The sequence below is a fragment of the Alligator sinensis genome, unplaced genomic scaffold (assembly GCF_000455745.1).
Source record: "Alligator sinensis unplaced genomic scaffold, ASM45574v1 scaffold680_1, whole genome shotgun sequence".
NCBI lineage: Eukaryota > Metazoa > Chordata > Crocodylia > Alligatoridae > Alligator > Alligator sinensis.
This window is the reverse complement of record NW_005842508.1, coordinates 544,315-559,500: the sequence shown is the minus strand read 5'-3', so window position 1 is coordinate 559,500 and position 15,186 is coordinate 544,315. Positions and strand designations below refer to the sequence as shown.

Here is a 15,186-nt window from a genome sequence, read left to right as displayed (position 1 = left end):
GGGCGGCAGGCAGGGGGCTGACAGCCTCAACCTGGCCACACAGGGGGGGTGGGACAGGGGCTTGCCTTGGCCCAAGCCCAACCCCACAGGGCTTGAGGTTTGTGAGTTTGGCAGCAGGGAAGGTTGCTGTATTAATTGCCATCAGTCCCCCGCTACCAAATTTTCCAACCTGCATTTGGCCCATGGGACAGAGATTGAGCACCCCTGTTTTAATCTACTAAAGTAGATTAGTTTAATCTACTTGCATCTGTATTCCTAGACACAGACCAAGACAAATCTCCCAATCGGATCATAGACAGACAGAGGAGGGACACCAGCCCAACAATTGTTAGTGCAGACTTAGTGAAGGGGCACTTGGAGGGGCTGGATGGGTTCAAATCAGCAGGCCCGGATGAACTTCATCCAAGGGTACTGAAGGAATTGGCCAGTGTCATAGCAGAGCCTCTGGGACGGCTGTTCAAGCACTCATTGTGCTCTGGTCAGGTCACAGAGTACTGGAAAAGGGCCGATGCGGTCCCTATTTTCAAGAAGGGGAGGAGGGAGGAACCAGGAAACTATAGGCCAGTTAGTCTTACCTCTATCCTTGGGAAAACTCTGGAAAAAATCATTAAGGATCACAAATGTGGGAGCCCAGCAGGGGAAATAATGCTGAAAGGAAAATCAGCATGGGTTCATTGCAGGTAGATCCTGCCTGACTAACCTTGTCTCTTTTTATGACCAGGTCACAAAATGCTTAGACGCAGGAGTCGAGGTAGATATCATCTACCTAGACTTTAAGAAGGCCTTTGATATGGCATTCTGCTCTCTTAAATAAACTGACAGGCTGTGATGCAGATGATTACATAGTCAGGTCGGTGGCAAACTGATTTAGGGGTCTCACCCAGAGAGTGGTGGTGGATTATCGACTTGGAAAGATGTGGGCAGTGGAGTCCCGCAAGGCTCGGTCCTTGGGCCAATGCTATTCAACGTCTTCATCAGTGCCTTGGATAAGGACATAGAGAGCACCTTGTCCAAATTCACAGATGATAACAAATTATGGGGCAAAGTTAACACACCAGAGGGTAGGGAACGGATCCAGGTGGATCTGGACAGGTTGCAAAAATCAGCAGTTCAACGAAGATAAGTGCAAAGTGCTACACTTGGGCAAAAAGAACCACCAACACACTCACAGGCTGGGGGATGACCTTCTCAGCAGCACAACAGTGGAAAGGGATCTTGGAGTCATAGTCAACTCCAAGATGAACATGAGTCGTCAATGTGACAAAGTGATCAACAAGGATAAGCGCACTTTATCATGCATTAGCAGATGCAGGTCGAACAGGTCCAGGGAGATGATGCTTCTCCTCTATGCGGCACTGGTCAGGCCACAATTGATGCACTGCGTCCAGTTTTGGGTGCCATGCTTCAAGAGGGATACAGACAACCTTCAGACAGTTCAGAGGAGGGCCACTCGTATGGTCAGAGGCCTGCAGGCAAGGCCCTACGAGGAGTACCTGAGGGACCTAGATCTCTTCAACCTTCACAAGAGAAGGCTGAGAGGTGATCTTGTGGCTCCCTATAAATTCATCAGGGGAGGGCAGCAGGGAATAGGAGATGCTCTATTTACTAGGGCACCCCCTGGAGTAACTAGGAACTATGGCCACAAATTGACAGAGGGCAGATTTAGGTTGAACATTAGAAAGAACTTCATGGGAAGGGTTACCAGAATCTGGAACGGGCTTTCATGGAAGGTGGTGCTCTCCCCTACCTTGGGGGTCTTCAAGAGGAGACTGGACAAGCACCTGGCTGCGGTTCTCTGACCCCAGCACTCTTTCCTGCCCAGGGCAGGGGGTCAGACTTGATGAACTACTGAGGTCCCTTCCGACCCCAACATCTATGAATCTATAAGGTAGAAGTGTGTCCGGACAGGAATATTTCATGTATACAAGACAGGAACTATATTGTTCTACATGGTTTATGAAACCCCTGACAGCAAAAAACTGTTCTTACACCATAAGGTTGGGTTCTATTCTTTTTGAACTTTTACCACAGCCAGGAACATTATGAAAATATCTAAAATCAATAGATTAAGCACAATGCTCAAAGATAGCAATTTCAACTTAAGAAACCTTTTCTTGTGGGAGAGTGTTAATTTTCACAATAACTCATCTGATGTCAATCAGCATATGAGGTAGCAATATTGCATATACAGATATAGCAGCTAACGTAACAGTGGTAAATGCTACACTCAAAGTCAGCAGCAAGCATGACCTCCTCTTGGATGTACATAAGTATGGCTGACAACACAAACTTGAATACCAGAGCAATTTTCCTATATTACCATATAAGTTTTGTGCGAGCAAGCACACTTGCTCAGATTCTGCAAGCAAACTGATTATCTAGATCATAAGAAACAGCTTCTCAGCAGATTTTGCTTTCATGGGCTCAGCACAGGGAAAAAGCCATGATATTATTATTGTATTAGTATGAAACTTCATTTGTGCACTCCATTACACTAGTTCTTCTACCATAACCCCCAGCTCCCCTAATCCACAATCCATTAACCATTGCTCCAAACAATTTCTCCCTATTGACTTTTCCTCAAGTATCATGCTCCATTCTAACAGCATCTCCCAGAACATTGGCTGAAATCTCACTATTCTCTCTGACAGGTACTCAACATTTTCTCTTCTCTCTGCAACTTTCACTGAAGCAAAAGGAAAAAGTTAGGGACAAGGGAAGATATTTCCAGATGCTTAATCTGCCCTCTTCCTCTGGGAGCTTGTCAAATGTCACAGACCTTAACAGGTTGTTAGGAAGATGGAGCATCTTCCCCAAAAAATAGAGCATGTTTTGCCAAAAGCTGCAATTCAGGCAGACCTGCTTTCCAAGCAGCTGTATTTCTGAACCTGAAAGGCGGTCACATCCTTTCCTCTGTAAGGTGGTGAAATGAGCCAGTCATAGGTGACTTTAGGTTTTAAGGTTTTGTGTGTGAATGCTTTATGACTCAGGCTGTCATAGTGATAAAGACAACTGGTCTTAAAGATTTCCAGTTCTAGACATTGCTCCAAAAAAACAAGGAGTAAAAAGTTAAGAGGATAAAAATGAATCCTAACAAGGGCAGATAATTTCCCCTTAAGGTGCAGAGTCAGGATTCTCCTGTGCCATTCACTGGGTCTATGGCTGTGCTTCATATTAGCACCCAAAGAGACTGATGCAACCAATGAACTTCTGAAGTTTAAGGATGCTGTACAGCTGTGTGTCTATTCTGCTAGAACAGTGACCATCTTTTGTCCTCAGCTACCTACACAAAGGGAAGCACAAATGACCTTTCCCTGAACATCCCAGCTCAGATCCATACATACCTTTGTAGGGATGACTTGGCAGTATTTTCCACTACACCTGGCACTGGCCTTTTTTAGTAAAGTAAACCATTATAGTACCAACAAAGTTATAAAAGCAGAACTTGTCACTTTTACCAGTATATTTAAGCCCTCTCTCATTTCCTCTGCTATACCAGATACATCCAGGACTTGGGATCCCCATTGAAAATTCAGCAATAGGCTAACACAGAAATTGAGAACAGCTACATGGCTTCTCAAACTTCTCTTCTTTCATGTGTACATAGAAATAGACCTCAAGTCCATTTTTATTCAAATAGAAGTGGCAGACCTATTTTTAGTAAAGGAAAAGTTTTACATTATCCTAAACATAATTCAGAAAGCAAGGGGGAGGGAGAAAGGGAGGGAACTTTGTGTTGGAGTACTTTACAGTTGCGACTTATTTCTAACATTCAAGCAAGGACTGATTTAGAAATGTCAAACATCTGTAGTTTTACAGAACAGCTGCACTATTTGAAGCAAAGATTTTTTTTTAAATCATAACAGTTACCTTCAACATCCAGATTAATGGTCCGTGAAACATTATAAAATTTTCCCATATGCATGTATGTTGTAAGGCACGTGTAGTTTCCTTTATCTTGTAGAGTTACGTTTTTAATAGTAAGATAGGGTTCACCCTTTAAAGGCTGAAATCGTGTATCTTCAAGTAATCCAGGCTTACATTCCTAAATAAAGCAAAATAATAATAAAAGACTATATTATAGTGCTAAATTACATAACATTGATAATTAAAGCATTTGCAAAACAAAAAACTGTAATCTTTTAACAGCATAAAACATATTTCCCCACCCCACCCAGATCAAAACTAAAATACATTTTTGATCACTGATTAGACACAAAGCTTTAGTCATGAAACACCGGCTTTAGTAGTGAAACACTGACTAGTTATTCTGTTTTTAAAACAGACATTGTCAAGTACTTCACTTTTTTGCCAAGAAGTTTTGGCTTTTGTTTGTTTGTTTGTTTGTTTAAATACCCCAGATGAATTTCCTTATCCCATTCTTCAATTTTTGATTCAGTTTAGGGAGATTTTATTAGATTGTAGGACCCCAAATGTCTTCTACCAACAGTAAGAGTGTAGAGTAGAATTCAGGCCTCCTGCATAAAACATTAATTCAAGAGCTTAAAAATGTTCCCTTTCCTCCAGGAAGCATAACATGTTCAGGCTCCTAAACAGTTTCATTATGTTCTATTAAAAATAAAATTTAAGGAGCTTTCCAATGAAAATTTCAAAAACATTTTTCCACAGGGCTCAAAGGAAAGGGCTGAGAGGTAGACTGAGTCAGAAGAATTATGGTCTCTGCTCAGGGGCAGATCCAGGATTTCCCAAAAAGCAGGTGTCAAAGCAGTAACCTGTGCTGCAGGGATGGCTGTACTCCTGCTCCCAGTTTCCTTCTCCCCCCACCAGTGAGGGTGCAGCAGGAGCCTTTAGGAACTTGTAAAACAGGTGAAAGTCTCTCCTTCCTTCCCCTTCATACTCAAAGGCATGCTCCCTCCGTTCTCCTCCTGCTCCACCACCTTCTCTGCTGTCCCAGGGGGAACAAGGAAAGCTCCAAAGCTGCTTCTGTTTGTCACTCCCATGCTGTGCTGGGCTCAGCTGGCAATGGAGATCTGAACAGCAGCCGTGGGGATGGGTGAGGGTGAGGTTTCTTTTTCCTGCACCTGCTCCCAGGGGACTGGTCAAGGAGAAGGAAACTTCTGGTCAAGGAGGAGGATGCTGTTGCTGCTGTCCCTATTCCCAGGGGAGTCCAGCCACATGCAGCCTAGCTGGGACAGGCAAAAGTAGCTATGGGCCCTTCCCCTGCCCCAGGACCAGCAGGGAAAATAGCAGCAGCAGGTGGAGGAGCAGGGGAAGGAGAGGGGACAGGAGGGAATTTTACTAGAGCACCTTATAAAGTAGTATTGTGATCTGCTTCTAAAGTAAGATGTTTCAGCATCAGAAATGTGTAATTGCACTGTAGATAAATTTGTAGATAAGAAATCAGTGATTGCATTGTAGATAAAAAGATACAAATGATTCACTACTTGCCATACAAGTGAATAATTTGTTTGAGTACGAAGAGGAAGGAAGGAGGGATTTTCATCTGATTTAGGGACTTGAAGCCTTCTACAGCATACAATGCATAGAGATACAATTTCTCCATCAAACTAGAGCTCACACTATATAAGATTGTAAAGATCCCCAACCTGAACTGCATCTAGAAGTGAATGGGAAGGGAGGGCAATCGTTGCAGCCTAAATATAGCATGCTCCTATAAGCCAACTCAGCTATGGCAATCAGACTACAACATGGTGATAGGTGTAGTTTTCAAGTTCTTCATGTACAGTGCAGTACAGTAATTTAAACCAATAAGAAATGCATGGATCACTGTAGCTACATACAGATTACCAGTAAGTGCGCTAAAAGGCAGAGGGACACTCAACTACAGAAGTCACACATTGGCAAAGTTCAGGCAAACCTTTTCCTTCCTATGACTAATACAGAAGAAGCCATCTCCTGAAGATGATTCCTGTGGGAAGCACTTCCACCTCATTTAGCCCAAGATTCAGTTTACTCTTATTTAAGGCTCTCTCCTTATTCAGACATACGAGCCTTCCTTTCCACAGCCACCAACGGACTCCTTGTAACAGAATTGTGTTTGTATGGCAAGCCAACCTTTCCCATGGAAAATTTAGCTAGCGTATAGCAGAATCTACCACCTTCCAAGTCTGTTTAACAAACAGACAATCCAACAAAATCCAATGAACTGGATTTTGTGTGAAACTGAACCTGCAGTAAAAGTGTAAAGTGTTAAAAGTGTTTATAAGCTTTTAGTAGATAGAGTATGTTCCTGAACAGACTTAAGATTTATAAGCCATAAAAATACATAGATGATGCACTACTTACCATACAACTGAATCATTTGTTTTTCATATAAAACTATGAAAAACAAATCATTCTATTCTATGATAAGTAGTGCATTATCTGTATATTTTTATCTACAGTGCAATCACACATTTCTTATCTACAAACCTACAGTGCAGTTTCAAATTTCTGATACTGAAACATCTTACTTTAGAAGCAGATCACAATGCTACTTTATAAGGTGCTCTGGTAAAAACAACCAAGTTGCTGGCAAGATATCTACTCCAGTTCCATGCATAGACTCACATACTTGCTTTTTCCCATTGCCATTCATAGGACACATCTACGCATACACTGAAAGTTACTGTGCAGTGTGGGCGCACATCTACACGTGTGCGCCTGTACTGTGCAATAACTATGGTGACTTATGCCGAATTGGGCGTAAATTTGCTACCTGCACAGTAAGGCACATGTAGACACCTTACTGATCAGTGACACTATGTATGCACTCCAACTTGGGAGTAACTTTACTCTCAAGTCAGAGTGCACACAGCATTACTGCGCTGTAATGTTAGACCGGCATCTACACACACAGACAACTGCTTACTGTGCAGTAACTTAGTGCACAGTAAACGCACGTGTAGACACACTCATAGTTACTTCTCTAAAAAAAAAAAAAAAAAAAAAAAAAAAAAAAAAAAAAAAAAAAAATGAACATGATGCAAAAATCCTCAAATTCAAATACAATACCTTATACCATTGTATTTCAGAAGCAGTGTTATTTTCATCTTTAAAATACTCCAGAAGAGGACATGTAATCTTTCCAGCGGTTAAGGTAAACACTTTCTGATCAAACCTTGTAGTTTCATTAAAGCATAAATCATTATCATTCTTGAAAACGCTTAGTTGTACATATTTTTTGTCAGAGCTGTTAGCTTTCCTGTAATAAGAAGAGCAGCAAAATTAGACCATAAATGGTATGACCTACATTCCCAGCAAAACAAATTAGTGTTACTAAGGTTCTGGATACTGTACTGGAAAAGTAGAAACCGAAGTCCAGCCAAAAGCAAAGCTTTTAAAAAACAAGTTTCTAGTTAGACTTTTAATGCTATATTTAAAACAATATTCGTAGCTGAAAAATCTGAGCCAAAGCCTACCACACAACTAATCAGTCTAAAAATTGCAATAACAAGCCCAGTCCCACAGTCTTTGTAATATCCTTCATCTAAGTGACTCAATATGTGGCCTCTTAAAGGCTTGAAAAATGCATTTGATAAAGCTAATTACATGACACACAGGCTTGATTTCTACTCAAAGTTACCGGCTTTCAGTCGGATAGTTTTTTAAAATGTATATTGTTTCAATATCACATCTAGTAAGACATGGAGAACTACCTCAGATAGGTACTTTAAAATGGTATTGCCGTGTTTATCCTCAACAAACATTTCAGTCTCCTTTTTAGTGGAATCAAACCAATGGATTCACCAAGGGCAAGTAATGCCTGACCAACTTGATTGACTTCTATGATGAGATGACTGGCTCTGTGGATACCTTTATTTTAGCAAGGCTTTTGATACAGGCTCACACAATATTCACATAAGCACGCTAAGGAATTAAGAATCATTACTATCCACCTTACAGATCATCCAAAATGGTCTATAAGGTGGATAGAAAACTGACTAGAGGATCAGCCTCAGAGGGTAATAATCAATGGCTCAATGTCTAGTTGGCAGCCAGTATCAAGTGGAAAGCCCCAGGGGTTGGTCCTGGGGCCACTTTTGTTCAGTATCTTCATCAACGACCTGGAAGATGGCAGAGTTCCTGGGGATTACAGTGGACAATAGGCTTAATATGAGCCCACAATGTGCCCTTGTTGCCAAGAAAGCTAACAGCATACTGGGCTGCATTGCTAGAAGTGTTGCCAGCAGATCAAGGGAAGTAATTATTCCCTTTTATTCAGTACCGTGTCCAGTTGTGGGCACCATGCTACAGAAAGGACGTGGACAAATTGGAGAGAATCCAACGGAGGACAACGGAAATGGTAGGGGGCTGGAGCACATGACCTATGCAGAAAGGCTGAGGGAACTGTGCTTATTTAGTCTGGGAGGGGATTTAATACCAGCTTTCAACTACCTGAAGTGGGGTTTGAAAGAGGATGGAGCTAGACTGTTCTTAGTGGTGGCAGATGACAGAACAAGGAACAACAGTCTCAAGTTGCAGCAAGGGAAGTTTAGGTTAGAAATTAGGAAGCATTTTCTCACTAGAAGGGTAGTAAAACACTGGAACAGGTTACCCAGAGAGATTGTGGACTCTCCATCCTTGGAAGTTTTTAAGACCTGGGTTGACAAAGCCTTGGATGATCTAGTTGGGGATGGTCCTGCTTTGAGCAGAGGGTTGAACTAGATGATCTCGTGAGGTCCCTTCCAACCTAATTTTCTATGATTCTATGATTCAATTAAAATGATGTTAATCTGTTATTCATAGCAGTTAATTGACCTCAATAAATAATTACAAAAACAGTCTTTTTAAAAGTAAATGTTACACTTTCCAAAATTAGCTTAATTTGCTAGTACTTATAAGGTACTTTAAGATGAAAAATTATCAAATATGATTTTACATCAAATACTACCAGTATGGAAGTAACAAGCAACAGAGGCTAGTATCAATAGGTAAAAATTGATAGCTGAAGAACTAATGCATCTCATATGAGTAATAATAGGAAAAAACATTTATGGTAGAGTAACATGAGAATACAGTATTGTACCATGTGCATTAATGATCAGTCTTTCTGTTTTTTAGGGCAATATCACATTTAGCAAACAGGACCTTACCTTATATTACATGCATAAAAACCTGAATCTTCTAAATTTGCAGGGATAAACCAAAGAAAGTTCTCTCGCTGATGAACTCTGGAATGCCTCTCTGTGCTTACTGGTATATCACTACCATTTCTATACCAAGTCAGATTGTAGTCAGTGTAAAATGTTGGACAGCTGATAGCAACAGGCTCTCCTTTGAGTACAAAATGACGACAGGTCTTGCATCCCTCTATTTAATAACAAAGAAAAATGGCAAAAACATTATCATGGTGAAAAATCTGTTTATGTTAATATTTTTAGAATGATATGCGACTGATAAGCTTTCCTTCAATGACAATGTAATCAGCAGTAAGTTTGCAAATGTATCTGCATGTAGTCATCATTTTCCATTTGAGGACTTCAACCCACCCCTACTTTAAACCATGCAAACATCTCTTAAAGGAGGTGACAATAAACCCTCATAAATTAGTCCCATACTCTCAATGTTGAGGGTAATATACAGAGATGCTTCTAATTCACTGGCCATCTCAACCTTCACAATCTATTTTTCTAGTCCTTTTTAATTCAAGAAAAACAACTCTTAGGATGCCTGTAAATCTGTGCCAGAGTAGACTCGATTAATTGAGTTCTAATTAGAACACTCCAGCAGCCCACCACTGGTGGTTGGCGCAATTTAAAGCTCGTTGAACAAGCTTTAGTAAAAGCCCCCCTGCCGCCAATTCGAAGTACAGGACGCTGAATACACAAGATGCTGTGCCTCCCAAGAGTGCTCCAATTAAAATGCGACCCCCATTCCATCCTGGAGCACGTATGTAGACCCCCTTAGTTCTCATGCAAGATACTAGACTGACAATGTAGAAACTGTCCTTCACAACTGCAGCACAGGCAGTGGAAGTACACAGTTCCCCCCTGCTGCCAGTCAGACACATTTCTGCATCTGAGAGGACAAAACAGGCGAGAGAGAACAGAAGAGTAGTCAGTTTTTGAAACTATAAGAACAAGATAATCCAACAAACAGAAGTCCCATAGTGAGTCAAAACAATGGTCCATCTAGCCCACTACCCACTACTCTGTCTCCAATTGCGGCATGTCATAGATGCTTTACAGGGCGAATATTCATAGCAGGTGTGTTTGGCCTTATCCATCCCCTGGCGTACCCTTCCTGATATCAACCAGAATTGGTTAGGGATATCAAAGGATCTACCTAGAACAGTCAGTGGATTTAATAGCTAGCAGTATACCTGTTCTCCATTAATCGGTCTAACCCCTTTTTGAACTTGGTTATATTATCTGAATATGACCTTCTGTGGCAGTGAGTTCCACAAGTCAACTACACACTGGCCACATACACAAAAGATGTTGACTGTGCAGTAGCCCAAGACTACTATTCAGTAGCGGTGTGTGGCAGACAATGCTACTGCGCAGCAGTCTCAGGCTATTGCACAGTCTGTCACAAAAAGGCTGTTTATTGGCACTACTGCACAGTAACTCAGGTTACTGCACAGTCATTTAATACTTGTTTATACAAGGTAATCACTAAAATTCACAGGAGAAAAGTTTAAAACAAACAAGAAAAGTACTTATTTGTTTTTCTTTTGACACAGTGGCCACATCTATACAAGACATTGACTCCACAGTCATTACTGAGTAGTCATTTAGTACTTGTTTATACCTGGTACGTATACTTGTTTATACAAGTACTGAATGGCTGCTCAGTAATGACTGTGCAGTCAGCGTCTCATGTAGACACAGACTGTGTAAAAAAAGAGAAGTACTTCTCTTGTTTGTTTTAACCTTTTCTCCTGTGAATTTTAGTGATTACCTCCTAGTTCTTGTATTCAGGGAACTAGACTAAACACAGATTCAATTAAATCCATGAACTTGTATATCTTTATATGATTCAAGCCAAGTCTGTAGTGAGTCACCATTTCAGGCGAAGAAGCTTTTGTTTTAGTCTTTGATGCATATTCTGCCTTTAGTTCTGCAAGTTGCCTCATCTCACCTGTACATCAAGATTTCCATTTAATATAGCAAATGTGAATATTACACAACAAACATAAGCCAGATGTTGGTTGGCTTGGTTCTGTAATAAGTTAAAGCACAAGTATGCAGTGCTTAAACAAAAGTGATAGACCATGCAAAGTCATACCCAGTGACTAAGAAATGCAGTTTACTACAATTATTTTAAAGAAGTCAGTTTATCATGATTAGATAAAACATGACACACCAGGTAGCTACAGAAAGGATCTCAAAGCTTTCAAGCTTCTCTATAAATTTGCAATCCTAAATTCCCATGAAACTCTACAAAACCTCAGTCTCAGACCAAGGTATACTAAATTCCTGCTACAGCCCAAACCGTTTGTTTTGTTTTTTAAAAGAAACCCATGTCTTTATTGATCTTCCACTTAACAACGTTTTCCTTTCTTCCAATTTAATTTTCTAAACACTACTGTAAGGAGAATTCCCCTGAAACACCTGGAAATATGTAACTAGCCATTAGATAACTTCATACAACAAGTAATCACCATAATAATATGGATAGAAAAAGAAAGTTCTGGTCACTGCCTTGGCATTCAGTGTTTCAAATTTTGGAACAGAAAAAGAAGCTTACAATGCCATCAGAGTGGTCCATGAACCATAAAATATTTATCATCTTTTGAGAAATCCATGTCCCTGCAGAATCCTTCAAATACCTTGGACTAATGGAAGATATTCCTTTACTCTGACAGGAATTAGGGAGGAATGTGATATAAACAGTCATTGTAATAAGATTATAAATGTAATACCTAACTCCAAATCTAAACAAGACTGCACTCTGCTAGACACTGTTTCCAATCAAGAATCAACTAGTAATAAGCAGAAAGCTATCAGTATTCATATCAGTATGACATCCCAACCCAGGACAAAAAGTACTGTTATCCATTAGGATTACACTGATCCACAGTGTACTGATAGGTACATCTAATATAAGTGTCAAACTCATCCAGCCCCCAGCCAGAAGAATGATGGGGGGCAGGTCCATAGGTCAGATCAGACCTGTGGACCCCCTCTCCCTGCATACCTGAACCAGCAGCTGCTTCAGGCAATGTAGAACCTGTGCTACATGTGGCACAGATCCCAGTGGCTACAACAGACTCTGTGCAACAGTCTGGCCAGAGCACTACATGCAGTGCCTGCTCCAACCAGTCCAGAACCCACACCGCACACGGTGCCTACAAAAACTATCTGCAGCACAGGTTTTGGACTGGCTGGAGCAGGTGCCAATGTGCAGCACACGTCCCAGAACAGGCTCCATGTGCAGCACAGTTGAGCCAGGCAGCCAAGACATGCTGCATGGTTTCTACTCTGGCCAGACTGTGGCACCTGTTCCATCCACTCTGGGATCTTCACTGGACAGCGCAGATGCCAGAATGACTGGAGCAGTCACCAGATCTGGTATGCTGAGGGGAGGGGTAGGAGGTGGGGAGTGGAGGGAAGAGAGAAAAAGTTAACAGGCCAGATCTGGCCTGCGGACCAGTCCCACACTACAGGCACACGCTGTGCCCCACGTGGGGCTGATCAAACTCAGGAGCAGCACCAGGAATCAGTGGTGGAGCTCCATGAGCCAGATCTGGCCCACAGGTCATATATATTTGACACCCCTGATCTCCTGTTGGCTCATTATCAATGTGCTATTATCAAGGAGGGCCATGTAAATTTAGAAATGCACACTTCTAGGAAACAATTAATACATTTTAAAAAACGGTTCCCTCCATATTTGTGAAATTCCCTCCATTTTATTTATAAAACTATCCTATCACACATCAGTCTGTCCATTCCATCTCTAACATTTCTATATCTTGTTGGATAAAAAGACAACATTCTCTGTTGTGTCACCACTTAACTCATTTTCATCACAAACAACACATGCACACACGCTAATCACACTAATTTTAGGCATTAATCAATTATTAAGAAACATGTTTAACTTACCAGTTGAGTATGGAGAAACAAACAGCATTAGATAGCAGATGAACCACAAAAGAGATTTCATGTTTTGCTACAGAGGGAAAAAAATTCCATTAATATGTTAGTTAAAAATGTCCTGGCTGCACTATCACTTTTATACCTCACTGTACCCATTATGTGGAAAAATGAGTGTGATGTGGCCCTTCCTGGCACACACAAGTCACAGTATTAACTGGTCCACATAGAGAGCTCGGTCTACGCTTTGTACCAACATTATATCAGTATTGGTTATGACTCTTTGCTGGTAAAAGCATTTTCATAAGTGCATTTATACTGATACATCTTATTTCAGATTCCATGTTGAAGCAAGGCATGGCAGCATACACGCTTTTGTAAAACAGAAAAATGCTCTGAGTGTATAACTATGCTAGTGTATTTAAAGCAGCAAAGGTTTTAAGAGCAGACAATCCTGTTCTTCTCCGTTAGAAAATTATTGCAATGGACATCTGAAGTGAAGGGGAATGTGCCTCTATTTGTTTTCAGTTATAAATATTCAGGACTAAATATTCCAGAAGGTGGCAGGCAAGTTATCATATAGTAGTAATCATGATGCGTTTTAGTTGTGTAACGCTGAATATCTAGAGTCAATGTGTATTACAAATCTGTTTGGCGCCTCTTTTTTGCATATCAAGTTTAAAAAAAAATCTTCAAAGGTTTTTAGTCACTGTGTGGTCTTTCTGTTAGTTACACAATACCCATTTCAAAACATTGCATCACATTACACAGGACTGATGTCCTCTTCAATAAAATACAAGACACACGAAGGCGTATAAAACAGAATACTTCAAACAGCCTGTTTGGTCTATTCCAAGCATATCGGCTGAGACTTCAAACAGCTCGTATGCTGGGTTCTACGTTGAGAGGACCTAAATGTTTTTAATATCCACGCTCTCAGAATCTGCCAAAGATGAATGTTCCCGTTTATTTATAAGATTAGCATGGATTACCATTTTCAGTTAATAGAAGGAGTTTCTTACGTAGGTTTCCCAGAAGAAGATACTGCAGATGCTTGTCCACTAGGCCAGAAAACAACCTTTTAAATTGAGGGGAGGGGTTCTGTTTATTTTTAAATAAAACTGCGTAAGTACTGAACAAATGTTTGTGCAGTGTTAATAATTAACCAAAACAAATTAACTGTTTATGTATCCGAGTGAGATTTTCTAGCAGATTTGACCAAAAAAACAAAAACAAAAAACCACGGTTGGGGAAAAAGGAGAAGTTCTGAGCATTCGATGATCTGAGCTCTAGCTCACAAAATCGTATACATCGCTGATTCAGTTAATCTATAAGGTGCATCTCTACTCTGCCTTCAGCCTGAGAAATGGATGGTACAACATAAATTCTAGGGTTTATTGAACAAAATTTGGAGGCTTTACTCCAGATTATAACAAGCTTCAAGTATGCATTCCCTTTAGATGTTACTTAATAAAGGACTCTTACCTTAGTCTTCATTTAGCTGCCATACATATATTTTTGCTGACATTTGCCAATGAGTTGGTCGTCATTCTTGGAATTTCGACTTATCTGACAAAAAAAAAAAAAAAAAGCCTTATAAAAACCTCAAATGCATCATGTACACAAGAACCCCCTCCAAATCACCAAGGGCAAATTTCCACAGATATCCTAAATATAAACAGGAAGAAAATGTCTTTGCGAGATACAGCTTTTAAAAATTGGTAATGCTCAACCTCTGGCTCATAGAGCAGTGATACCCAGTCTGCAGGGCTCTCCACAAGTCTGGAAATTTGGCATCAAAGGAGCGGTGGCAGTGTTAATTGCCACTCCCCTACTGCCAAATTTCCAGACCCCTGGGAAGCCCCATGGGCCAAATGATGTAGCCCCACACACTAGATTATCAGTCTACAGCTAGATCCAGCATTCAGGATTGAGCCACTGTACAGGATCTGGCCCATGGACCAGCCCATACCACTCATGCAGCCCATGGGGCAGAAGATTGAGCACCACTGCTTTAAATGGAAAGGTGAGGGTAAAATTAGGCCAGATGTCTTTAACAAGACCCTCCCACCCTGCACAGCAGATACGGTCTGCGGATCAGCAGAATGGTAAAGCAGGCAAGCACGGGATGGGTTAAGGGTTCCCCCTGCCACTGCAAGAGTGCTATCAGGTGCTACCA

General features: G+C 40.9%; 1 protein-coding gene across 4 annotated transcripts in view; it reads right to left on the bottom strand.

Annotated features, from left to right (window-relative positions):
* Positions 1-15,186, bottom strand: part of LOC102377912 (interleukin-1 receptor type 1) — a 55,285-nt gene that overhangs the window by 20,536 nt on the left and 19,563 nt on the right. For all 4 annotated transcript variants that reach the window (XM_025213180.1, XM_025213179.1, XM_014523606.2 and 1 more), the window contains exons 2-6: positions 14,493-14,576; positions 13,017-13,083; positions 9,057-9,273; positions 6,976-7,165; positions 3,871-4,045 (exon numbers count right to left, since the gene is read on the bottom strand). In XM_025213180.1, the coding sequence (XP_025068965.1) occupies positions 3,871-4,045; positions 6,976-7,165; positions 9,057-9,273; positions 13,017-13,083; positions 14,493-14,504 (661 nt within the window). In that variant the 5' untranslated portion in view covers positions 14,505-14,576. The remainder of the gene's footprint in view (positions 1-3,870; positions 4,046-6,975; positions 7,166-9,056; positions 9,274-13,016; positions 13,084-14,492; positions 14,577-15,186) is intronic.